The sequence below is a fragment of the Heteronotia binoei genome, chromosome 6 (assembly GCF_032191835.1).
Source record: "Heteronotia binoei isolate CCM8104 ecotype False Entrance Well chromosome 6, APGP_CSIRO_Hbin_v1, whole genome shotgun sequence".
NCBI classification, from domain to species: Eukaryota; Metazoa; Chordata; class Lepidosauria; order Squamata; family Gekkonidae; genus Heteronotia; species Heteronotia binoei.
In genome coordinates this window covers 72900523-72927328 of record NC_083228.1, presented here as the reverse complement: position 1 = coordinate 72927328, position 26806 = coordinate 72900523, and the positions used below count along the sequence as shown (strand labels likewise).

At 40.9% G+C, this 26806-nt stretch overlaps 1 protein-coding gene across 1 annotated transcript in view; it reads left to right on the top strand.

Moving 5' to 3' along the window:
- The window catches only part of CFAP58 (cilia and flagella associated protein 58), a 153175-nt gene that overhangs the window by 59459 nt on the left and 66910 nt on the right, over positions 1 to 26806 (top strand). Inside the window, exons 12-15 of the mRNA XM_060241703.1 lie at positions 2850 to 2990; positions 3333 to 3556; positions 6996 to 7107; positions 11170 to 11274. Coding sequence (XP_060097686.1) covers positions 2850 to 2990; positions 3333 to 3556; positions 6996 to 7107; positions 11170 to 11274 — 582 coding nt within the window. The remainder of the gene's footprint in view (positions 1 to 2849; positions 2991 to 3332; positions 3557 to 6995; positions 7108 to 11169; positions 11275 to 26806) is intronic.

Below are 26806 nucleotides of genomic sequence, written 5' to 3'. Positions count from 1 at the left end.
TTCTCAGCCATTTCCCTATCCTCCTTCAGTAATCCTTTTACCCCTTGGTCATCCAAGGGCTCCACTGCCTCCCTAGCTGGTTTCCTGCTTCTAATATATTTGAAGAAATTTTTATTGTTGGTCTTTATGTTTTTTGCAATATGCCATAGCTATCACCAGGCCTCAGATTCAGCAGGAGCTCACAGGAGCACAGCTCCTGAACTTTTCTGACAGTTCCACCTCCTCCTTCCCACCTTGCCCATTGAATAGTAGGTGCAGCTGCATAACAATCCCTGGATGAGCTCCACCACCTTTTTTCTACAAAATGACCCCTGGCTATCAGAGAACTGTCCTTGAAAGGGCAGCTTCTGGGAGAGCTCTTTCACCCCCACCCACCTAACAGGGTGTCTGGTTTTGGGGAGGAAGGTAAAGGAGATTGTGAGCTGCTCTGAGACCCCGAGATTTCGAGTGGAGGGCAGGAAATAAATCCAATATCATCATCTTCTACACCATTCCAAAGAACAGATGCAGAGGTAATGCCAGTGACTGAATAATCTAGTTAGCCTCAAATGTTTTATGTTCTTTTTCTTAGTATATAATATTCCCTTTAGTATTTTAATATAGTTTATCCATGCCTTGTGTTGTAGTTAATTGGAAGTTTATTTTTGTGAATAAAGATCTTTTATTTTAAAGATTTCAGATTGTGGTAAAAAAAATCAAACCCATGCACAGACTAGAAACTTGTGGCTGAGCTACAGACAGATACCTGGCCAGGGTATGTGTGTGGGGGGTGGGGTGGGGAGGGAAACGGCGCATGCACATGCTCAGAGCTTGGACGGAAAGAGGAAGGTTTTATCTTGAGTGGTGCTATCCCATACAAAAGGAGGGAGGGGCCATGCATCCCCATTTATTGGTATCAGGTTGGGTTACTTGCTGTGCAATCCTAAATAGAGTTACACCCTTCTAAGCCCATTTACTTCAGTGAATTTAGAAGAATATAACTCTTCTTAGGATGGCATTGAAATCCCCTTGCCTCCCCAAACCCCACCCTCCTCAGGCTTCACCCCCAAACCTCCAGGAATTCCCAACCTGGAGCTGACAACGCTAGCTGAATTCAGCGTTGTGGTGCTCCAGTGCAAATGTTGAATCCAAGGTAGAGCAGCACACTAAATTAAATAATGCTGCAGAGATTTACTCAAAGTATTCTGGCTTTACTTTAAAAGACCTGGCAATCAGGCCAATGTTTTAAACAAATAAATATTATAGTAACTGTTATATAAATATTATAAATATAAAAATGTTTGACTTTTATTTTTTAAAGATCAGGCAACTTGTTCAACAGTGAACAAAAGGCCAAGCTGCTGTTTTGTGTGTGTGTGTTTTGTTGACAACCAAAACAACTCTTGATTCTAATCTGGCTATAGTGTTTATAAATATGTGTTCTTCATATGTATGCACCATATGTTTGCCTACAGCTGTTTGCCCGGGATGCAGTGTTTCAGAAGTGTACTATATATACAGTGGTTCCCCCCCCCCCTTGCCCCCTTGAGCAAAGAATGCTTGTATATGTAGTGGGAAATCTTCATTTACACACTGTATGTTCCCAATCTGAGAAGAGCATGTAAAAGCCTTGTGTGTTAGATCCTGCCCTTTATATTTAGTTTTATGCCAGGCTCTAGACAAACTGGAATATCTGTACCCCTCATACCTCTGGCAGAGTCTTGGTGCTCCTGGGTTGTCTGTCATGGTTAGAGTTTTTACTTCATAAGACAGCTTCGATTTACATGCACTTAATGCATGTGAACCAGGGAATTGGTTTATGTCAGTGGCTTCTGCCAACAATTTAAACTACATCTTGTTTATTGCTTGTATTTGCTCTGACAAAGAGAGCAATACAGTTTGGGGTATGTGTAGCTATCTGTCTGTCTATGGAGTTATACAGCGAGGCTGAACACATGAGCAGTTTAACATTCTCAGGCAATCACTTTTACGTACTGTTAATTGTATTTTAATATCAAACAGCATACATTTTTATTTTGCTGTTGGGATTACCGGTACCTCAGCAGCTAGCACTAAGTATGTGAGGTACAAATAGTATGCACATGAGAAAATAAAAGTTTTATTAAAGACAGCAGTGGTGGTACAAGGTATTTTATTAGTGCGATAGAATAGTTGTTTGTGTCTTCTTACATTTCTTTTGCCACATATACTTTGTCATGCTTTTATCTTTTTGTTTATTGTAACACTTTCTCTCAAGAGACAAAACATGTATCCCCATTTATTGGTATCAGGTTGGGTTACTTGCTGTGCAATCCTAAACAGAGTTACTCCGTTCTAAGCCCATTTACTTCAGTGAATTTAGAAGGATATAACTCTGTTTAGGATGATATTGTCTTTCTCAGTATAACTTATCTTATAGGGAATATAAAATGGGGAGGAGAAAATTTTGTATGGAGCTCTGAGCTCCTTGAGGAATGAGTGGAATAAAATGTAATATCTAAGCAGATAGGATGGTTGTGAATTGTTTCTTTATGCCACTTAACTGTCCGGCTTTTCTGCAGCAAAAAAGTAGTTGAGAATTATATATTGAAATATAACCACAAAGATATTTCTTCCATGTAAGACATATAATGCAAAGATATTGGACTTATTGTTTACATATTTTCTTTATAGAACTTTGTTTGTGCATTTGCACGGTCCTTCAGTTTTGCTGCTGAGATCCAGCAAAAACGGAATTGAGCAAAACCTGAGAAATGATACAAAAGTGCAAGGCTGTGTCTAAATCGTAATAATTCTAAATTCTCAGGTTTATGAAGTGGGAAGCTGTTACTAAACACAATTTGTTTTCCTGTTTCTTTTGTTTCAATCAGAGTGAACTACTTAAAATGAGACAACAAGCTCTGGAGACTAAACATTTTATTGAAAAACAAGAAGAGGAAGAAAGAAAACTCTTGAAAATTATTTCTGAGGCGGATGCAGAGAGAATGAGGCAGAAAAAAGAGTTAGACCAGGTAGATAGCAGGGACATGTTTTTAGTGGAATAACTCTAATATGGTGGTCACTGTTCATTTTCTTTATCCAGAATTAGCAAGCTAAAATGGCATCAACTCATTGAAAATGTAAAATGGAGTGATTCCACCTTAACCCTAGGTAAGGATCTGGTCAGCCCTCATTAGTAATTTTTTTAGACCAGATGTAGGCCCTCATCATTAATTTTTAGAAATTTACTGATGAAATACAACTTTTCAAGGTTCTGCTTTTTGGTAATGAAGATGAAGCCAGTAGTGTTTTATGACTGACAACATGCTTTCATTCCATCTTTAGAATTTTGCCTTGGCATGCTTCATTTCTAGGTTATTAGTGAGAGAGACATCCTGGGGAGCCAGTTGGTTCGCCGCAATGATGAATTGGCTCTTCTGTATGAGAAGATTAAAATTCAGCAATCAATTCTGAATAAGGGGGAAATGCAATATCGACAAAGAGTAGAAGATATCCGGCTGCTTAAGCTAGAGATCAAGAAACTGCGACGAGAGAAAGGAATACTTGGCAAAAGTGTGGCTAACGTGGAAGAACTCAGGTAAAATGACAGAATGAACTTGGCTTCTGGCTGCATCTGTGACATTGTATTTGAGACACAGGGGAGCCCTTGTATTCTTGCATGGCAGATCTGGGTTGGCATATAAATTATTTCAAAAAAGGTTTTGCTTCAGCTGACCTCATACATATACAAGATTTTTTTAAAAAGAAAAATCAGCCACTTAGTAACCAAGAAAAAAGAGAAAATTTTTGGTAACAAATTATCAAATTTCCAAATCTTACCTTGCTCTATTAGTTACTGACAGCACAAGCTTGATAGACAGTTGTGGGTAGAGCTGCCAAGTCTGATTCAAGAAATATCTGGGGACTTTGGGGGTGGAGCCAGGAGCAAGGGTGTGACAAGTATAATTGAACTCCAAAGGGAGTTCTGGCTATCACATAAAGGGACTGCACACCTTATACATACCATCCCTCCACTGGAAATAATGAAGGATAGGGGCACCTTCTTTTGGGGCTCATAGAATTGGACCTCCTGGTCCAATCTTTTTGAAACTTGGAGGGTGTTTTGAGGAGAAGCACCAGATGCTATGCTGAAAATTTGGTGCCACTACTTTAAAAACAGCCCCCTAGAGCCCCAAATAACTGCAGATCAATTCTCCATTATATCCTATGGGAATTGGTCTCCATAGGGAATAATGGAGTGCCCAGGAGACATTTCCCTTCCCTCCCCCCGTTTTCTGATCACCCTGAAGCGGGGGGAAGACTTCCAAACCAGGTTATTCAATGTACATAGTTGTTGGTGTTCTTACCCATGGTTGAAATTCTTTATGAGAAGCTTGAAGAAGCTAATGCGAAACAGGGGAACTAGTACAAACCTGTTGCCTTAAGGATTGCTGGCTGCACATATTTAAGAATATTGAATGTGTTGAACACTAGTCAATTTCACTAGAACTTTCCCAAAGAAATTACAACCTTAAGTTGCAGGATAAGAAGGGACTGGTGTTCTGGTGCAACCGTTCCTTGGATTGTATAAAAGTCTATATACCTTTTGGAACTTAATACACAATATATTTCTAATTACTAGAATAACTTTTTGATTTATTGCTGGTTGAGGCTGGATTTCATGGTAGCTTGTGCTTTTGATTTTTTTACTCACCTGGGGATTGGCAGCCCTAGCTGTAGGAGAGGTGTTCACAGTTCACTGAGCTTCTTTGTGGTGTCCAGGGTCCACATTAGTGGAACTACTTTTTATTAGGCAATTCATATTGGAAACAGAATATTTGACGTATTTATAGCAAGCTCTAATACATTCTCAGCTTTCTGCCTGTCCAGATTTATAGGGTGGCTTGATCTAGGAGAAAGATTTGCTTAAATTTTCATTGAAGATTGTGTTTACCTGAGAGCCAAATTTTATGGACCTTACTAGATTTATCCCTTCTTTCTTTGGAGTGATATGCGGTTTTTAAAAGAAAAAAAAGATCTTGCTATATGTAAGACTTATTTTGTTCTTTTGGGAAAACATTGTTATATGGTCACTGTGGGCTTGTAAGAAAACAGACTGAAGAAATGAACTGTGAGGTTTAGTACTTTAGTGATTTGGCAAAGGAGGATTTAGTTCTGTTCTGGTAAGTAAGATTTATGCTTGTGGCTAAACTTTACAGACATTAATACGGTCTGCTGGAAAGAGTTGTTCTGTTAGTTCCACACTATAAGAACAGTGAAACAGTAAGGAGTTACAGTTCTGCTGATAAAGTAGTGCAAAATTTCATGGAACTATTAGAATGGAAATACTCCTCATTATCAGCTATGTACAAATGCAACCTCCCTGTATGTAGGTAATTTCTTAAAAATGTGATCTTAAGCATGTTTATTGAAAAGTAGATCTCCATTGAATTTCATGGACATTGCTCCCTAGTGAAAAAACATAGGGTTTCAGTCTAAGGTAATTATGAAGTGCACTGTATAGCAAGCTTGAAGCTAGTAGTAGTAGCTGTAGAAATCAAAGTTGTTTTCTTCTTGAAAATACCTTAGGAGATGTGATTGGTAGCTGGATATTTTTTACTGTGGATTTATATTACAGTGCTATGAATTTTTGTTTGTTGGCTTATTATATTTAGGTAATGTACAAATCATCCCACCACTCCCCCCGGAATCAAATTGGCTAATGGTGCCCATCATCTATAGGAAAGGTAGATGTATTGTTTAGAGTTAACTTATAAAAGGTTCTGTCGGTGCAGAAACTTGTTAGATGGCTTTTCCAGTCTCTTCCAGGCCTAATATTCTGTTATTCTTTGGGGAGTCTGCTTCTCAGGATGTTTAAAAGTTGTGGCATATATTTGCTGGTTGTGATAAATGCTCAGTAATGTTACTGCTCTAATGTATTGGGCTAGTTGACTGATTGGTAGTGGAAAGTGCTGTCAAGTTGCACCTGACTTATGAAGACCCCATAGGGTTTTCAAGGCAAGAGACAAAAAGAGGTGATTTGCCATTGGCTGCCTACTAACCTAGGTTGACCCTTCTTAGCTTCCAAGATCTGGCAGATCAGAAAATGTGCATTTGTTAGTGCAACAGAGACTCACAGCCAGCTCTGTGGCATCTGGCCCTATAGGAAACACATGATTGAAAATGTTATTTGGACATTAAATTTTCATGTGTACATGTAACATGTTTTGGCTTATTTTATGTCATATTGTGTGAAGCACCTAACTGTAATAGAAAGATATGTGATGTGGAATTTTTTCCATAGTGCTTAGTTGGAAAAAGAAATATGTTGGTGGCATTCTCCAAATATCAAGTGGAACAATTCATTTTCTGTTTTCTTTATTACGTTAGACTTCTAGAGTGTGCTTATTTTGAAACAACCTGAGTTTTCTGTCCTTTGATGAACATTCTGTGCTGCAATTTCATAATTCAATTAGATGGGATGTTGGGCAAATTCTCAACAGTAAGATCAGTTAGGTTGCTTTTAAGACACTGTGTTTGCTTCCTTGAGATAACAGGTGCCATGGAATAAATATGACATCTGGACAGTTTATTGCTATTTTATCATCACAGGCCACTCATCTGACCTCCACTCAGATAATACTTTCTGGTCTTAACAGTTTTCCTTTTACTGCATGGCAGTTCCAGTTTCTAGTTGTATAAACAAAAATTCCTTTGTGACAAACCATTGTCCTGTTCTGCATATTGGTCTTCTGAATGACTGCCTTGAATAGATGGGAAAAAGTTACCACCACTTTTTTGCAAGAAGCAAAATGTGATGTCTGAAAATAACATTACGTTGTGAAATGCTTCTAAATGGTGGTCTATTTGACTTGAGTGATTTCAACTATTGTTAAAAATAGAGGAAAAAAGAATTTGGCTGAGAGAATGATTGGATGGTTACATGAATATCTTTCATTTAACTGTAGAGTTAATACACTACTGTGAGCTTTGTTTGCAGATGTCATGGTGCTTTCTCTGTGTCACTGTCTTTGAAGGCAGGAGGTTTATCACATGCAGAAAGAGTTGTTGAAGGAAAGGACCCGCTGTAGAGCCCTGGAAGAAGAGCTGGAGAATCCCATGAATGTTCACAGATGGAGAAAACTGGAGGTACAGTGTTGTGTTAGATGTCAAATAGCATAGATCTTCAAATCAGTAGCATGGTACAAAGTGTATTTTGTTTTAATGCTATGCAAATTGACCTCAAGGAGGGCAGATAGGTTAAAATTTCCATAAGATATATGATGGTTAATGAGAGAAAATCTTTGTACTCATAGTGCATTTGGGGTTACTTCTGTATTGTGATTGCAGAAAGCTTTGTGAAATGAGAATAGAGAGGTCTGTAGGTAAGATACAGATCTGAGGGTGAGACTGAAAGAAAAAGAGCTGATTAGCTTCGATATAGAGATGAAGAAACTGTTCAAAGAAGGTCCCACATAAGAGAAGGAATGACCCTTTTATTTTCAAAGATGAGAATGGTAAAGAGAAATGTTCAAATAGAGCAGAGTGGGACAGTGTACTTTCCAGGGGATGAACCTAGGTTAAAAAAATCTAGCATTGCGTATGTTGAATTATAAGCCTTGTAAACTCCTTAGCTGCCAGACTGAAACCAAGAAAAAAATCTTAACCGAATGTATCTTCAGAATAGGTATTTTTGATGTTACTCAAGCAAGATCTGTTTTGCACACATTTTGATGCTCTGGGTCAGCTGACCTTCCAAGTTAGTGATAATATTCACGTTCTTGAAGAAATCCAAGTAAATGTTTTGGCTGCAAGGACTTGTCTGATAGCCAAGTCTGATATATTTATGTTAAGTTTGAAACTATATTCCGGCACATTCTCTTTGAAAGTAAATAGAATGTTGGATGCTGAACTGTAATACCCATAACTTTTATTTAAAAATAGTATTATTTAATTAAAAAAATGAAATGCTGAGTGATTGGGTGTACTGGGTACATACTTACCTTGACCTGACTTGAAAGCCTGTAGAACAGGCTATCCCATAATTTAATAATAGAATTGTCTCCTGTCATAGATACTGGGGTTATGAAGATCAGGTTTATTCATGGGGATCAGATTTAGCCTCCCTCACTGCTTCTGTGGTGCTGCTGAATTCACCCCTTTTCTTTTTATCATATAAATAAATGCTTATTATTCACTGTTAGAGGAAACAGTAAGGCACTGGTCTTGGGTATACCACTGTAGTGGTCAGCAGCCTTTTATAATTAAAGAGACAAACTGTTAGAATTCAGAGCGAGAGCTCTACAAAGAACCAATATAAGAAAGGCTGTTTGTATGATTGAAAATATACAATAATGTTACTGATAATTGACATATTGATTAATAATCCACCAAACATGGGTTTCTGTGAGTTCTTTATTAGTAAGTGGCATGCATACAATCACACAATCTGTAATAAACAAGCAGGAGACCTGTGTGGACTTGTGGGGGAGCATCTCATCTCCCCTGTACTATTTCCTCTTTCTCTTCCCTGAAGCCATTATAGCTTATCCCATTTTCCTGCTTTCTTCTCTACTTCCCCCACACCAGCCAGCCTATCTTTGTCTACCCCTCTGTCTTTAGCTTTCCCTTCTTCACTCCCACTGGAAGCCTGTCTCCAGGAAATCTCTGGCCCAGTTGCCAAACACTAGACCCAGTTGCATGGTGAAAAACCTGCAAGAACTTGTGTGATCATCATACTTCCACTGTTTTCCCCTCTGCACTATTTCCTCTTTCCCTCCTTTTGACAAACCCCATATCCTCACCTTGCTTCCTTCTCTCCTTCCCAGCTACCAAAGAACCAACCTTTTATCTGTCCCTCATCTTCATTGCGTACTATTTATTCATTTATACCCCACCCTTCTCTTAAAGCAGCTTACATTATTCTCCTGATCTCTTTTTTATCTTTACATGACCCCTATGAGGTAGGTTAAGCTGTGAGTGGCCTAAGGCTTCTATGGTAGAGTGGGGATGCTAACCTGCATCTCCCATATCCTAGCTGGATCCTCCAGTCATTACTGCATAATTGCTTTTGCAGTAATGTTGAACAGTAATGAGCATCTGGGCCTGAGTTAGGGTTAGGGTTAGGGTTAGGGTTAGGGTTAGTTGAATGTAATGAGCATCAGTAATGAGCATCAGAATGTAATGTTGAACAGTAATGAGCATCTGGGCCTGAGTGAGCCATGCAAGTCAGGTGGTAGCAAGTCACCTGATGGTTGCTTTCACACTAGACCATAATGAGTCCTTCCTCAAAGCCCAGAACAATTCTGGAAAGGGTCCTGCTCCTTTTACTGACTGAAACCAAGGCTTGAAGTGCAGCAATACTGTTGTGGTCACCTAGGAACCCTGGCAATGACCACTGAGAGGATATTTGTGCAGGTGCTGCTTATATTATTTTGGGGGTATGCCCAAAATATCCCCAGTGCTTCTCAGGTTTGTAGAAAGATTTGCATTGTCTGTTTATACTTCCCATCTGCAGCTTTAAACATCCACAGATGGAGCTTAATTGAGAATTAGATATATTGATATTCATAGGAACATCCTTCACAGTTGGAACATCCTTTCATAGGAACATCCTTTCATCCCTTCACATTCATAGGAACATCCTTCACATGCACACCTGTGCATGACTTGCAGCTGAATTACTGGTAATTGTTCAAGTCCATTGTTTCCCTTTCTATAAAGCATCTTTAGTCCCTTAAAACATTTGCTTTCCATTCCCTTCACATACTGATTATTGTTATATCCCTCTTACCCCTCCAGTATACAACAACTTAAAGATTTGACTTTCTTTTTTAAAGAGGTGTATTTAGCTCTAGAGCCATAGGTTACAGAACACTGCATTGAGGGTTGCTAAGCTGACACTGGTTCCATATATAATGTGTTCCTGTGTGTGAGGCATGTGTTCTCTTACCACATCTGAGACCTATGTAGGCCCTCACTTCAGTCCTCCATCTGCCATGGTGGACATTTTGGTACTCTGTATGTGTGTGTATGATCAAGAAAATGATACCTTTGACTTCTTACTAACTGGAGCTTGGACATCTAGTACGTAGCAAAAAAAAAAAAAGTGAAATAATTTGTGACATAGTTCAGATACTGGTAGGCCTTTGGATATCTCCTTCATTTTCCACAAATCAATAGTTTGGCACATTTTTTTCAGTTCTTAGCAATTCTTTATAAAATTGGACAAATCAGTGTACAGAGATAGAAGGATTCTAGGAAACTTGCATCAGTGTGACCTTGACAGTTCACATTTTTTGTTTGTGGAACACTAGTAAGGTATCTGTATAAATGGTTCATGTATTTTTTTTAAACTGTGAAACTAGCATAGCATAAATAAGGAAAATATAATTTCCTGTTTTCCACTCCCCTTGTAAGGGCTTTCTGTACATGCTAGAGGACCCAATAGTTGTCTGCATTATTATATGAATGCCTTTGCTTCTGGGACCTTACTGTCACAGGAGATTTGTCTTACAGTGAGTTGCAGTGGCTAAATTTTCAGATTGAACAGGCTGCCCTACAGCTCATTGGCAGATGCTTCAGGGCAAACAACTCTAATGTTGATGGTTGTTGATACTGTGCTGGGACAATGTGCATGTCAACACAGTTTTCCAAGCAAGTGCCACCTCTGGTACTAATTGATGAAGGTAGTAACTTTGTAGTATTCTGATAACATAGCCACTTTCCTCTTATGAATTCTGTAAGTACCAAAGTATAAAAACATAGTTTGAATGCTACAATCAGTTGTTATGAGAACTGGTCAGAAGACGAAGTACCTAATGGGGATAATATACTGTGTACAAGATATTTCATCATCTGTCACTTACCTATTCAGCATTGAAGCAGTGATACTAAAAGTCCTAAAGAAAGTGCATATGCAGACTTCTGTGGTCTATATGGGAACAATTTGAGACTAATATTGTCCAGGTTAGTAGCATGAACAATGCTAGATTTCCTCACTGATGATCTCATTATTGCCTTATGAACTTCTTTCTTCAAACTAATCTGTCCATGTTGCTAGGGAAATATATAAAACTTTTTAAATCTAGCTACATTCTGTAAGAAGACTGGTCACGCTTACTACAAAATCTGTTCTGCTTTTCAGTTACAAATAATTAGGCACATGCTACAAGGCAGCTTACAACTAAAAATTATATTTATTTTATGCAGGCCAGTGACCCAAGTACCTATGAACTGATTCAGAAGATACATGCATTGCAGAAACGGCTTATCAGCAAGACAGAAGAAGTGGTTGAAAAAGAGTTGCTTCTTCAGGTACTGTGGGCTTCTCTAATTAATATATCATATGTGTCCTGTTCACATTTATATGCATTGCTTTTTGGGCCCCTTTCAAATTACTGCAGTTTTAGCATACTAATCATGTAACCCTAAACAAAGTTATACTCTTCTGTGCCTATTGACTTAAATGAGCTCTGTTTAGGATTGCACAGTAAATGTATTTGCTGACTGCACAGTAAATGTATGAAAAAGTGCAGAAAAGGGCAACTAGAATGATTAAAGGGTTGGGACACTTTTCCTACGAAGAAAGGTTAAAACACTTGGGGCTTTTTAACTGGGAAAATTTGATTATTTACCAGGTTAGTTTAAGCAAAGGTGACTTGATGTCTTGTAGAAAGTGACTGTGTGAATTGCACAAGCATCTACTGGACAGAGGCTTCAGTATGAACGACAGGGGCCATTTATCAGTAGAAGTCTATTCAGATTAATTTTTATTTGTCATGAGCAAACCATTTGTGAGCCTGTCTAATTCAAATAGACTATCTATTGCCTTCTGACACATTCTTCTTAAATTTCTTCTGCCTTCTGACACATTCTGGCCTCTCTTTATAAGCCTGCTTGCAAGCTCCAATCAGCTGCTTTTCCCCTCTTTTCAGTACCCCTTCTGCATCTAGCCCATTTTTTTATCAACATGCATAGAAATATTCTCTCTTGTTGCCTCTCCTTATGGCATGGGCTCCCTGACAAGATAAGGAAGGTCTTCTCCCTACTAGCCTCCAAAAGTGCCTGCAGTGAGGACATTCAGCTAATTCTGGTTAAGATAAATTTATTTTAATCACTGAGTTACCACTAGCTTTGGTTTTGGATTTTGTGAATTTTTCTTGTACTGGGGACTAAGCTTTTATTGTTGTATAAAATGTTATTTTGCTTTTAGTTGGTCTGTATTGAACATTGAACTATGGGAAGGGTGGGGGCATGAATGTTTGAAATGAATAAACTTTAAACAAATGTTTGCTTGCCATAGAGTCCAAGTGTGGTCCCCATGGATTCCCAAGACTAGCTTTAGACAGTAAATCAGACTCTGATAAAAATATATATGAAGTTTATTAAATATTTAAATAATAAATTTGTTACTAGGCAACACAAACTCTTAAAACCATACAGCTGAAAACAAAGAAGTGAACTTTCCTATATAATACAGTGATACCTGGTATTAGATGGCACAATCTTAAAGTGTCAGAGTTCAAGACAGAAGCTTAAACATTTTCTACAAGTCTGTTCTTTGCAACACAAGCTTAACATAGTCCAGGTCTCAGTCCATTGAAATCATGAAGTTACTGTAGTCTCTCTCAGGCTTCTAGCCCACCTATAGACTTAAGCCATCTAGTATCAGATGATGGTCCAAATTCAGTAAGGGTACATTCTCATTGGACCCTTCTAGAAGATTATGACATTACTTCTGCTTCCGCCCTCCCATCCAGTGGTCCACAGGTTCCCAAGCAGAGCTAATTACCACATTATTGACTCCAGCCTTGTAAGAACAGTGTAGGCAGAAAGGTCTATTACTGAGACCTGCAAGCTGGAATAGGCCTGTTACAATTCACATTAACCCTTGGAAGGGAACACATTGCTGGATTAGCACTCACTTTACAACAGCAGTGCAGGGCTAGTCAGCAAGCAATTCATTGGAACTGATGCAGTGTTCCCTCTAAGCTGAGTTAATGTGAGCTAGTTCATAGTTTTTTAGCCTCCAACTAACACATTTTTGTCTTAGCTCAGAGCTAACTAATGTATGCAGTAGCTCACAAAGTAGAATTTTTGCTCACAAGACTCTGCAGCTTAGAGGGAGAAGCTGTCTGAGCCTGGATAGCCTATGTTTGATTTAATCTTCCAAGATTCTTTCAAAAGTTAGCATACTTCTCTTCTTTTGAGCTCATGCACTGTTGTTATTAAACAACATTGCTGTCTCCTACAGAAAGCCTGTACTCCCACTGTAGTGCTTTTCCTCTTCCAGATGCATTTGTTAACTAGAAATTTCTTGATTAACTATATGATGTCTAATAGTGTGAAGAGGAAAATTCTAGGGCACTCCTCGATTGAACTGAGCATGCTGCATTCCTTATAACTAACTATAGATGGCAGCACTAATTCACATATAGAGAATCTATATTACTGCAATCTGCGGTCTCTGGGTAAGTCAGGAAAAATGTAGGGGATAAACCTTCCCATTCCTTACACTTAAAACTAATATTAAGAAGTCACACAAGCCAGATTTCAAGACTATATGATTTCCTTGGTCAGGCTTTTCTTGATCATTGTGATTATCAGAATTGTAGAGATTTCACTTTTGCTTAATTTGATTTTTTGTAGAAGAATTTAGTGGAGGTTTTTTGTGATCTTGGTAGTGTGTTCTCCAGGGCATATTTCAGCACCACTGTTTTTGTAATGAACTGTAATAAAATATTTTCTCTTTTATATCTTTTGACTAAACTATGAATACTGGCACTATTGTGAGTATTGTTAAAACTTTAGAGGTAGGGTTCTTTATCTTTACAGTATACTCCCAAATGATTTGTGTGTAATATTTTAACAGTACTGAAGTTCATTGAATATCCTGTGTCACAAAGGATGCCTTTTTTCCCAGCACAACAAAACAAGACATTAAAGGCAAGATGGTGCTTTGATCTGATGATAAAATCAGCCTTGAGTTCATCCTTTTTTTTGTATTTTTCTCTAAATAGAGTTATTTCTTTCTTATTGATCGCAAGTATGTATGTGGTGCACACAAAAGTATCAGGTACATGTGAACATTGCACTGTCTGAATAACATATTTCTTACTCAATACCCTGAAACAAGTACAATTTTTTCATTTATTTATTTTCTTTTATTTATTTAATTTATATCTCACCCTCCCTGCCAAGGCAAGCTCAGGGTGGCTGAAATATGCTTAGTTTCTCTTGCATGCACAATGCTTTGGAACAGACTCTAATTAAAATATAATGGAAATTGGGGTTTGTTAAAACTATTTCTTTTCAAAAGTTCATATGACAAAAGAAAAACAATGCACAAGTACACTTAGAATTCCCTCTTGTAAGGTAAATATAGATAGTTGTATTAAAGTTTCTCAGTGTTATGTCACTTGATGGGTACAAGAAACCAGAGGTCTTATTTCAGTACATCTGCTAATGAAGAGATAGAAATTTTCAGTAATTTCTAAGGGTGTACATTTGATTCTGCCCAAACTGGAAAAAATACCCGAAAAGACACCCTATCAGTGTTTAAAGGGACTGCAGAAGAAAGCCCACGGATCAGGATTGGCTGTGCCAAGGGGAATAGACTGTTCCTGCTAGCTTGACTTAGGGCTGGCTTCTTGTGCAATCCAGTTTTCACCAGACTTCAGGAGAATTTGTCCCAGCCAGCGATCTCCCCAGAGGCATGCAGATTCTGGGTATGGCTCTTTCTGCAGCGTAGTTTAAACCTTGCTAAAGGAGAGGCCATCCCAGCTAGGATCTATGTGCCTCAAAAAGCAATCACCAAGAGGCATGCAGATCCTGGGCCTGGCTCCTTTGCAATATGGTTTACACCATGCTGCAGGAGAAACAGTCCCAGCCTAGATCTGTGTGCCTTAGGGATTGATCTCCCAGCGGCACACAGATCCTGGAGCTGGCTTCTCCTGCAGCACAGTTTACACCATGCTACAGGAGAAGCCATCACAGCCAGGATCTGCATCCCGGGCAGCCTAATCCTGAGAACTGCAGTGTAGCTGCGCTCGAGTGTAGAACTAGCATAAGTAGCCTCAGTCGGCTCCCAAAGAGGAGACTTACACCAGGCGGGGAGGGGGGGGGACCGGCGGTTGAGTGAGAGAGAAGCCGTCGCCATGATGATTCCACCCATGGCCACGCCATTGGCCTGCTGCCAATGCGGGGGTAGGGGGAGGGACAGGGTCACACTGGGATTGGCCAGCCTGTTGCATGTGACCGGGAGAGGGGGTGGAAAATCTGCGCCTGAGAGGCCGTCAATCCCCTCACACCCTCCCACTGTCAGAGACTCTGCCAATGGCACAGACAGGAAGGGCCATGCGCAGACATACAGGAAGCACAAAGTGCAGGAGTTCGCTGCCATAGAAAGCAGCTGGAATGCGTGTCCGGAAGTGAGCAGACTGCCAAATCCAACAGACACCCAGAGACCCCCTATGTTGCCCTGATGCCCCCAGCTATGTGCACGGGACACTTCCCCGGGGGCTGCAGAACTCAGAGTGCGAGCTGCTGGGCATGCATCCACTTAATCAGCCCCTGCCCCTTTGTGCCCTGCACACAACAGCCCTGTGGGATCGGGTAGGCTGTCAGACTGGCCAGGCTGAGGGGTGGCGACCCCCCCTCCCCTGACCAGCCATGCGGGGGCAGTGTGGCGACGGACCAGAGTTGTCCACTGTGATGGTGACAAACAGAATGGACTGCCTGCCAGAGTCTCGAGGTGGCAAGAGGGAGGCGGCGGGCCTAGCTTGCCTGGGAAATTATAGATGTTTGTATGCAAATGCTAGAAGTGTTCGAAGTAAAATTGGTGAATTGGAATGTTTAGTGTTGGAAGAAAACATAGACATTGTGGGAATTTCAGAAACTTGGTGGAATGAGGAGAATCAGTGGGACACGGTGATTCCTGGATATGTTATATTGGAAGGTTAGGGAGGGAAGGGTTGGAGGTGGGGTGGCTCTGTATGTCAGAGAGGATATACGGTCCAGTAAGACTGTCAGAGAATTAGATTCCCTTTTAGAAATGCTTTGGGTTGAAATAGAGGGCCCAAAAGGAAATTTAACTATGGGAGTTTGTTATTGCCCACCAAATCAAAAGAGAGAGGATGATTATAATATGATGGAAGGCTTAAAGATAGCAGCTAAACGTAAAAACTGTGTCGTAACAGGTGATTTTAACTACCCGCAGATTGATTTGGTCAATATGTGTTCTGGTCGAGAGAAAGAGATTGAGTTTCTTGATGCTCTCAATGACTGTGCTATGGAGCAGATGGTCTCAGAACCTACTAGGGGTGGGGCAATCCTGGATTTGGTCCTAAGTAATGCCCAAGACTTGGTGAGAGATGTAAAAGTGATCGCGCCGCTTGGGAGCAGTGACCATAATGTTATTGATTTCACCGTTTGTATAAATAGGGAGTTGCCCCAAAAGACCGGCACAACCACGTTTAACTTTAAAAGGGGTAAATTCTCTGAGATGAGGAGGCATGTGAGGAGGAAACTGAAAGGAAAGGTAAATACGGTCAAAACCCTTGGGGAAGCTTGGACGCTGTTTAAAACTATAATCCAAGAAGCTCAGATAAAGTACATACCACAAGTTAGGAAAGGCACAAACAGGTATAAGAAAAGGCCTGCATGGTTAACAAACAAAGTAATGGAAGCTGTAAAAGGTAAGAAAGACTCCTTTAAGCGGTGGAAAACCAGTCCAAGTGAGATTAATGAAAGGGAACACAGGCTGTGGCAAATCAAATGCAAGACTGTGATCAGGCAGGCAAAAAGGGACTATGAGGAGCATATTGCAAAAAACATAAAGATCAACAATAAAAATTTCTTCAAATATATTAGAAGTAGGAAACCAGCCAGGGAGGCAGTGGGGCCCTTGGATGACCATGGGGTAAAAGGATTACTGAAGGAGGATAGGGAAATGGCTGAGAAGCTGAATGCATTTTTTGCCTCCGTCTTCACTGTGGAAGATGAGAACTTTTTGCCCACCCCTGAACCACTAATGTTGGAAGGGGTGTTGAAAGACCTGAGTCAGATTGAGATGACAAAAGAGGAGGTCCTACAACTAATAGACAAATTAAAAACTAATAAGTCACCGGGTCCGGATGGCATACATCCGAGAGTTCTGAAAGAACTCAAAGTTGAACTTGTGGATCTTCTAACAAAAATCTGTAATCTTTCATTGAAATCTGCCTCCGTTCCTGAGGACTGGAAGGTAGCAAATGTCACCCCCATCTTTAAAAAGGGTTCCAGAGGAGATCCAGGCAATTACAGGCCAGGCCAATTACACTGCTTCCTAAGGGGTTTGCAAGCTCCTATGGCGGTGGGGGCAACCCTTGTTTTCAGTTTCAATGAGTGTCTATACGATATGCTGCTGTTTTCGCAGATGTAACTTTACGCCTCTCGGAGGGGGCGTGTCATGGCCCCAACTCCTTAGGGAGGTGCCTAAGCCTGGCCGTGCCCCTGACCCCTTCCCCCTTGTGATGGAGTGCCTTGTTCCGCCGCACTTCTGCCAACGCTCAGGCGCAGCCCTCAGGCGCCACTGAGGGCTAACCCTAACCCCACGTCAACGTAAGTCCCCTCCCCCGTGGCGGAGCTGAACTTATGCCGGTGCAAATGGTACTTGCGCCAATGTAGTGGATCGTCTGCTCCCAAAACACTTTCCACCCTCACTCCCCATTAGAATTGTGCTCTTAGGGAGTGATCTCCCCAAAGTGTGCAGATTCTGGAGCTGGCTTCTCCTGCAATATGTTTTAAACTAAGGTGCAGGAAAAACCAAGCCAGCCCCAGGATTGGTTTGGTTTTTTAAAAATCCAGTACTTTTCTTCTTGAGTCTACTGGACCTGGAAAAAGGGATTGGGAACCACTGTTGTAGATTGTTCAGAAGGTTGTAACACCTTAGAGCTTATCTCTGATGATGGTAGTTTAAACATGAAATCAAGTTGATGTAACAGATATTTGACTTGTCCTGTCTATAGCTCATGTCTCAGGGCTGATTCACCACGTTACTCTCCTGTTGCATAAATGTGTGGGCTTGATTTCTCCCCCACCTCCTGTTCTGGAAATATGTGTGCTTAATTGTTGTAGTGTGGGCTTGATTTCTCCCCCACCTCCTGTTCTGGAAATATGTGTGCTTAATTGTTGTAAAGACCCACAAGGAGTTGTGACTGAGGAAAAATTGCTCCTTCTGCCATCTCTGTGTGTCCTTGCTCCTCTCCCCAGCACACTGCTACCTCTAGTCCCTACTTCCCTCCTCATCTCCACTGTCGTTTCTTTATTGTGGCCATTGCTGAGGTGGTATTCTGGACTGCCACAAAGCCCCCACCTTGCATTGAATTTTGAGGAGCTGGATGTAAATTGTTGTTCCCTGTCTCAAGGGTCAGGCAAGCTACTTAAAGTGGATGCTTAGCAGAGGGCACTAAAACCTAGAGCTGATTTTGCAAAAAAATCAGACCATGAGGGATTTCAGATTCATGATTATACTTATAAATATACACCAGGAACTCTGCAGAGAGAACAACAACTTGTGGGTAGGCTAAATTTCATTTCACAAAATCTTTTTATTTTTGCACTTCCCTCCTAACTTTCTAGCTTTAGTTGGGAGTCTTATGACAACCCTTGACATCCAATCTTCTTCAATTCAGCATGCATAAATAGAAATTATCCAGATTTGTTTCTGAGAACAGCATCTGAATCTTGTTTGACTCACTAGGGTTTGGTTGTCTAGGTTTGTGGTACTAGTTATTTGTTATATCTTGTTATCAGACAACCAGACCATACTTTGCTGATATGATGAGTTGTGTTGTGAGTATAGTGCCATTTATGTAATGTTTAATGTGACTGAATAACTGAGTTATCAGACATGAATCAATGTTATATATGTGTTTGCTTACAAAGAATCTATGATTGGGTATTAGAAAACAATTGCTGATGTATACTGAATCATCTTTTTAAATGCATGATGAAATGACCCATATTGCTAGCTCTAAATATTGAGAATAGTCAGAGACTAATTCTTTTTAGCTTCAAAATACTGAGAGTTGGCCAGTTTTGTCCAGGCTGAGCTTAGCCATTGTAAGTTATTCTTGTTGTATCTCTTGTTTCCAAATTGGTGTGTACCAGCAGAGTCCTGCAGTACCTAGTGTTTCTTTTTTTGGGTGGGTGGGGGGTGGGTGGGAAGAGAACAACCTAGATAATGGCCGCTATGTCCACTGATCCTTGACATTTCCCCACATTTAGCTACTGTCTGAATTGCCCTGCTCTCCCAAGAGCTACTCTGCCATTGCAGGAAGAAATGAGATCTTTTGTTGATTCTTGTCACTCTGAGTCTTTTATGCTGCTGTGGGTGGAAGGTGATAACCTGGAAATAAATGGGTCTCTGTACACCACAGCTGTAAATGCTACAGGAAGATTTGCTGCTTCCAAAGGAAGGTGAATTTTTATGGGTCTTTCATTACATTTGGGTCAGCTTGGCTCCCAAAGCCTAGGGAATTTTGGGTAAGAGTAAGATTCTTCCTGCCATGGTGCTTTTATTCTCTAGAATGCATCAATTTATGACTGCAGTAGTTTGATAGAGAAAGAGTATTCATTCAGAGAGCTGTTATGCTTTTTAAATAATAGGGATATATGACAAGTAGAAAGCATTTTCTTTGTATATCTGCCTACTTTGAGGGCAAATGCTATGTGTGTCATTAGTGGCAAAACAAAGAAACTTTAGCATTTGATGTCTGATACTTCGCATAATAAAAATGACTACTAGCAATAGCTCCCTTCTGCCCACTGCTCTCGTTATGATTACATGCAATGTGTAGAGTGTGTCGAATTTGCTGCATTCTCAGAGCAGCAATAAAAGCTTTGCCTGCAAAAAATTAAAAATCTCTAGAATTAATACTGTACTTCTGTCTCTTATCCCCAACTTCTTATTTAACTATAATAACTCCTATTAATTTTAACTGCCCCATTATTTCAAAAAGTAACATTTGGTTTAACTCCATGGACAGACTGCATTACTGCTTACATGAGTGATTTGTTGTGTGGTGTAGGGGGTGAAATGGAAGGAACCAGGCCAGATGGTCAGTTGAATTGTTTTTGTGCCTTCAGCAGAAATCAAAGAGCAGGGGTTGGATTTCCTTTATGACTGCTCAGGAGATTAGAACTTTCAAATTCTGCTTTTAGGGTTTGTTTTTTTATAAAAAGAAGGCAAGTTGACAGTTATTCTGGTAGTTTTGTTTTGTGGTTGGGGAAAAAAGATTCAATTCATGTGGAAAGTAGAATGCCATTGCTTCCTTCCTCATGGAGCATTCTAACATCTGACATTAATGGTAGAGAGGTGCAGTTATAAAAGGTGCAAAACTTGTACTAGAAAACATCCAGGCACTGACAGTTTGTCATGGAAGGAATTCCGTGACACAGTTGCAAGTTGGATCCAAGTGGGCAGCCGTGTTGGTCTGAAGCAATAGAACAAAGCAGTAGACAAGTGCACCTTTAAGACCAACTAAGTTTTATTCAGAATGTAAGCAGACTTGAAGTCTGCTTAAGAGCATACGAAAGCTTACATTCTGAATAAAACTTAATTGGTTTTAAAGGTACCACTTGTCTACTGCTTTGTACAGTTGCAAGTTGACTCTCTTGCTTGAATGAGAGACAGCCTGTGAAGTTTTGTAATAGCTGATAATTTCACTGGGATGGCATCCAAAGAATGCACCAGCCAAACCTTTTGAGGGAGAAAGCATCCTGTCTAGCCACTCTCCCAGGAGTGATCTGTAATGAGTATGACTCAAGTTTCCACTGTTTTGTTTTCTGTTATAATTCTCTTTGTGACTAAGATGACCCAGGACTCAATCGTTCACATATTTTGTGCAGGGCCCAAGTCTTTTCCTAGCAGATGAATATTCTTAATAGGCCCTGGGCCAGTGCCTTGAGGCTGTAGGTAAGAGGCTGAGAATAAACAAACTGAAGCTTAATCTAGATGGTGCTGGTTGGGAAGGCATAATGTTTGGGTGGTGATGATTTTGGCAGATCAAATTAAAAGATGTTTTGAATAAAATAATGGTAACAGTGGGATTGTCCATTGATAACTGTCTTAAGTAGACCAAGAAACCAACATCTTTGTACTCTGCTCCCTGAAGAGGATGTTTTGCTCCCCTCTGTAGTGTGCATTTCCACTTGATCTTGAGGAAAATGCTATTTTGACATTGTCTCTGTGAAGTGGGAAAAGCTTGCATTTAATACCTCACTTGTGTTGGTAAACTCCTCCAATCTTTCAACCTCAAAAACCTTAAGAAGTGTCATGAAAGTGATGAGAATTAAATAGCTGTGAGCAGGGGTCATTTTGTAGAAAAACGGGTGCCAGAGCTCATTAGCATAACTCATTTGCATATGCCACACCCCTGACATCACCAAAAGCATGTCAGAGGGCAATGCCAACCACTCAGGCTCCACCCCCAAAAACTCCAGGTATGGGGCAGGGGGAGGAAGGGGAGGAGGGAGAGAGGATGGAAAGAGAGAAAGAGAGAAAGAAAGAAAGAAAGAAAGAAAGAAAGAAAGAAAGAAAGAAAGAAAGAAAGAAAGAAAGAAAGAAAGAAAGAAAGAAAGAAAGAAAGAAAGAGAAAGGGAGGGAGAAGGAAGAGAGAGGAAGGGGGAACAGTAGGGGAAACATAGAGAAAGAAACAAAGAAATAGATGGGGAGGGAGGGGAGGACGGGAGAGAGCGAGAAAGAAAGAAAGAAAGAAGATGGGGAGGGAAGGAAGGCAGGCAGGGAGGAAGGAAGGGTAAAGAGAGAAAGAAAGAAACAAAACAAATAAATGGGGCAGGTAGAAGAGGGTAGGAAGGAAGAGGAGGAGCAGGATCTGCAGGCAGCAGGGAGGTCTCTCCCCACTGCAAGCAGACCGCTCCTGAATGCTTCTCTCACCGGGTGGCTTAAGCTACTCGACAAGAGAAGCCAGCCTCAGTCAGAGGTTTAGGAGCGCTGTTCTGGTGTGTTCCTGCTCAAACTGAGGCCTGGTTATGAGATGTCAGCTGGTTCAGTCTCCCATCATTTTAGAACAGAAGTTTGTAAGATGCTTGTCAGGTACTGCTTGGCTTCCTACTCTTGGTCTCTTTTGAGACTCCATTCTCTGTTGTGCCTCTGTGGGGGTTAGTGTATCCATACCCTACTCCTCCATAGAATCCGTGTCCATTATGCCCTCCCTTGCTGCTCTGAGGACTTCAGGGAAGAGATGCCAGCTCCCAGGTCTGGTCACAGTTCCCCCCCCCCTTTGGGGGGCTTTGGCCCACCACTGGCCAGCTGGCTTGTGGGGGAAACCCCACCCCAAACAGGGACATGCAATGTCGCTGACATGATGACATGACTTCTGGGACATGTCATTGCACTGGGGATGTTGTGTGTCGACACTCTGGTTTTTGGGCAAACTCTATGGTTTTGAAGCAACCCCCCATAGAGTTTTGCCCAAAATCCAGAGCATCACCTCTGACATTCCCTGGCTACTCTACTTCTGGAGCCTCAGAATTGGAGATGGGAGGGGAGTTCCTCCTGCTCTGTACTGGGCCTCTCCTGTGCAGCCTGGAGAAAACACTTAGCTGCAGGACAGTGAAGAATTGGCTAAACCCCGTATGATGCCAGCTATGCATTTTCCATTGGTTTTTCCCCAACATCTCACAAGACTCACCAGTCTTGTCAGGGGAGATGGAAGCCATATACGTAGCCCTTTCTCTGCCTCACTCCCTTCCTGGCTGTGCCAGGCCACTGCTGGCTGTTGGCTGCTACTGTGCTCACTGAAAATGTCGAGACAGTATGCGACTGCAATAAAAAAAGGCCAATACTATGCTAGGGATTATTAGGAAGGGAATTGAAAACAAATCAGCCAATATCATCATGCCCCTGTATAAATTGATGGTGCGGTCCCATTTGGAATACTATGTACAATTCTAGTCACCACACCTCAAGAAAAAATAGCATTGGAAAAAGTGCAGAAAAGGGCAACTAGAATTATTAAAGGGTTGAACACTTTCCCTATGAAGAAAGATTAAAGGGCTTGAGGCTCTTTAGCTTGGAGAAACGTCAACTGAGGGGTGACATGATAGAGGTTTACAAGATTATTCGTGGGATAGAGAAGGTAGAGAAAGAAGTACTTTTCTCCCTTTCTCACAATACAAGAACTCATGGGCTGAGCAGTCAGGTTAGAACTGATAAAAGGAAGTATTTCTTCACCAGAAAAGTGATTAGCACATGGAATTCACTGCCACAGGAGGTGGTGGCAGCTACATGCATAGATGGCTTCAAGAGGGGATTGGATCAACATATGGAGCAGAGGTCTGTCAGTGGATATTAGCCACAAGGTATAGATGGAACTCTGTCCGGGGCAGTGATGCTCTGTATTCTTGGTGCTTGGAAGAGGGCAGCAGTGGGAGACCTTCTAGTGACCTGGCCCCACTGGTGGACCTCCTGATGGCACCTGGTTTTTTTGACTACTGTGTGACAGAGTGTTGGGCTGGATGGGACACTGGCCTAATCCAACATGGCATCTCTTATGTTCTTAAAAAGGTAAAGGTAGTCCCTTGTGCAAGCACCAGTCGTTTTCAACCCTCGGGTGATGTTGATTTCACAACATTTTTTGGCAGACTTTTTATGGGGTGGTTTGCCATTACTGAAAACTTAAAGGGCCCAAATCTTTTCACCACTGTCATGGCAGGCCTCTAAGCAGCCATCTCACAGCCACTGAGTAAGTCAGGGGATGTCTCTGGCAGTGGGGACAGACCCAGTCCCCTTTTCTCTATATCTCCTCTGTGTTTAATAAACTAGCACTGGATTGAATGTTCTGTGCTAAGTCATTGCTGATCTCTTCATGAGCTGAGAAGGCTTTAAACCTACATTGCTTAAACACAAGTTCATAAAAGCAGGGAAGCAGCTTGACTTATAGCAAAAAGGATGCTAGATTTGTTTTCATTCCCATGCAGATCTCTCTCCTCTTGATAAATGCTGACCTATAGTGGCAGTTCAGAAGAAATAAGAATTCTAGAGGTGGTGGCAGGTAACCTGCAGTAACTAAAATGCCTCATCATGTCATCTGCATTGTCTACTCTGTTCTGAGCTGTGAGACGTTGTCAGCTTTAAAGAGTGAGACCGATTCCCCACTTGCCTTGTTCCAGTCTCATTGCTCCTTTTCCCGCAGCTCTTCTGCTGGATTTTGCACAAGCTGCCCTGGGGCGGCGAGTTTGCCCACATCTTTTCAAGTTCCCTCCATGGCAGGCAGGATCATCTGAAAACTGGTTTCTGCCTGCCATGGAGGGAACTTGAAAAGAGGCGGGGCAACTCCCAGGGCAGCTTGTGCAAAATCCAGCAGAAGTGCTGCAGGAAAAGGAGCAACAGAGGTCAGAACGAGGCAAGTGGGGAATCGGTCTGAGTTTGTCATACTTTCCACTATTTGGACAATTTAAGCAATGTTGAGTTGTTGAGATGCAAACCTAATCCACTATGCTGGCCAGAGTAAAATAATTTGATGGCCTACTGTGGGTCTGAGGCTAGGAATGCAGACTCCTCAAGTAATAAAACAGTGTCCACAGCTCCATCATTTCACCACTGCCTGAGATACCTTATTCTATTCTACTTTCCTGAAATAAAACATAGAGGTTACCCCTATGGAGTTCCCCCTGTTGCCACTGAATTGCATGGCTCCACACATCTCCCTGACTGAGCATTAACTGTTCCCTGAGAATTGATATGAGCATGAGAAGGAGCCTTAGCATGAGTTCCTCCATTGTTCATCTCCAGTGTGGGCTTCTCACTTTATTCAACAGTTTCTGTGCTGTCAAGGTAGTGTGAATCCCATGTCTGACAAAACAAAAAGCTTTACAGAATAGCTGTTAATGACCATTTTGAATTATGTTAGCTAACACTAGAAGTGGGAAAATGATCTTCAATTAATGCTTGGCTTAAGAATATTTTGTTTGCTATGGAAATGAACACATTGGCATATTATAAGCAGCTGTGGAAAGTGAAGCAGCTTAAAGTCAGTTGGAGACCATATGGAAAACATTTGCCACATTTGGAACTGTACGGTAAAACATAATTTTATTTCTATGAATTTATATGGCAAAACTTTTAAAATAGACTGATATGGAGTCATAGAAAAGCCTTTAACAGAACTAATAATAAGAAATATCTATAATGAAGAAAATTGTTTCACTTGGACAGACCTAAGTGATAATGTAATCTGTCTTATATGAAATCAAACCATTGGTCTATCAAAGTCAGTACTGTCTGTTGACTGGTAAGAGCTCACCAGTGCCTCAGGTAGAGGTCTTCAACATCACCTGCTACCTAAGTCATTTAACTGGAGATGCTGAAGATGGACCCTCGGATCTTCTGCTGCAAATGAGATGTTCTACTTCTGAATTAGAATCCCTCTCACATAACTTTTACAGCAGTTTCATTAGGTCACTATAAAGTTTTGCTTTGCACTCTTTTCTACAAGTGTCATCTTCATAATTTTGAGTGCACTGGGAGCTGCTTAAAGAAGAGCATTTCAAGATTCCACATGGTGCTGCCTTCCTTACTTAACCTGAGAACCTTTTGGGTGTTTTCAAGGGGAAATGATGTTGCTTGTTTCTTGTTCTTTGAAGGTCCTGACCAGTTCTGGTGTACCTGTGGTTATCTCTGGGTGTACCAATACTGCCGCAGCCGGTGTTTCACCTCAATGACATAAAAATATATCCAAAAATGTACACAAAGCCATCAGTTAAAAATACGCTGGGTCAAAAATTAGTTAAATGGTGTTGAGTCTGGGAGGCTTCTTAGTGATTTTGCACTTGAGGACTGGCATGTGTAGTCTTCTTATTGCTACTGCAGCTGCCACTAGTACAGCAGCAAAAGGGTTTTCGCATGGCACATTTCCCTGTAGTTTCCCTGCCCCAGTCCCCCAGCAATAACCTTGTGCCAAAATAGCTTTTCCAGTTTTTTTAAATCAGTAACTGAGTATTATTACATCCTTCAATGTTATAACAATCTGTGTATCAAGTCCCAGCTTTCATTTTTTTTTTAAAAAAAGAGAAAGTCTATATCCTCTTTTGTTGTGGAGATAGCAACTATTTTACTGGGAAATCCACAAAAGCCCTCATAAATGTATTTAATCAACTACAAGACTAGTTTTTTTTCCCCAAGGGATACCATACTCACCCTCTAACTATTTCCCTTTATTTCTTGATCACTTCAACCACATACACCTCTCCATGTGCCCCTGTGCCCCCCCTAGCAACCTCTTACCTTCCCTCCTTCATACCAGTTGCTCATAGGCCAGATAAGAGCCCTGGGTTCTTTTGGTACTATACCCAATTATAAATGTTAAAAACTAAATTTTGCAAGTCATACCTCACAGTAGTGGACAAAAATCATTCCAGTTATGTCCTATGATAACAATTATACCGTGGATCTCCTATGGCAAAAGGTGCGGTAGAGCCAATTGTATGTTACTAGATATTTGCTCATTTGATGTGTGTTATTTTTGATATATAATAACTGTTAGTGCAATTCTAAATAGAGTTTTTCCTTTATTTTTTTTTAAAATCTAGCCTTCTCCCTTCAAGGCATACCCCTTGTCTAAATTTGATTTTCTGTGTAACTAGCTAAAAGTATGGTTTACTTAACTGTGTATTCACATTAGATAACAGCAGGATGGCTTCATATTACCTGCTGGTTGCCAGTCATCTTCTCTAAATACCTCTAAAGACCCACGCTGTGGTCCTTTGTTTTGACTATGAACATGAAGAAGGCATACACAGAGAAAAGTTTCAGCTGAGAGGAATTGTAAAAAGAACTGTCTGT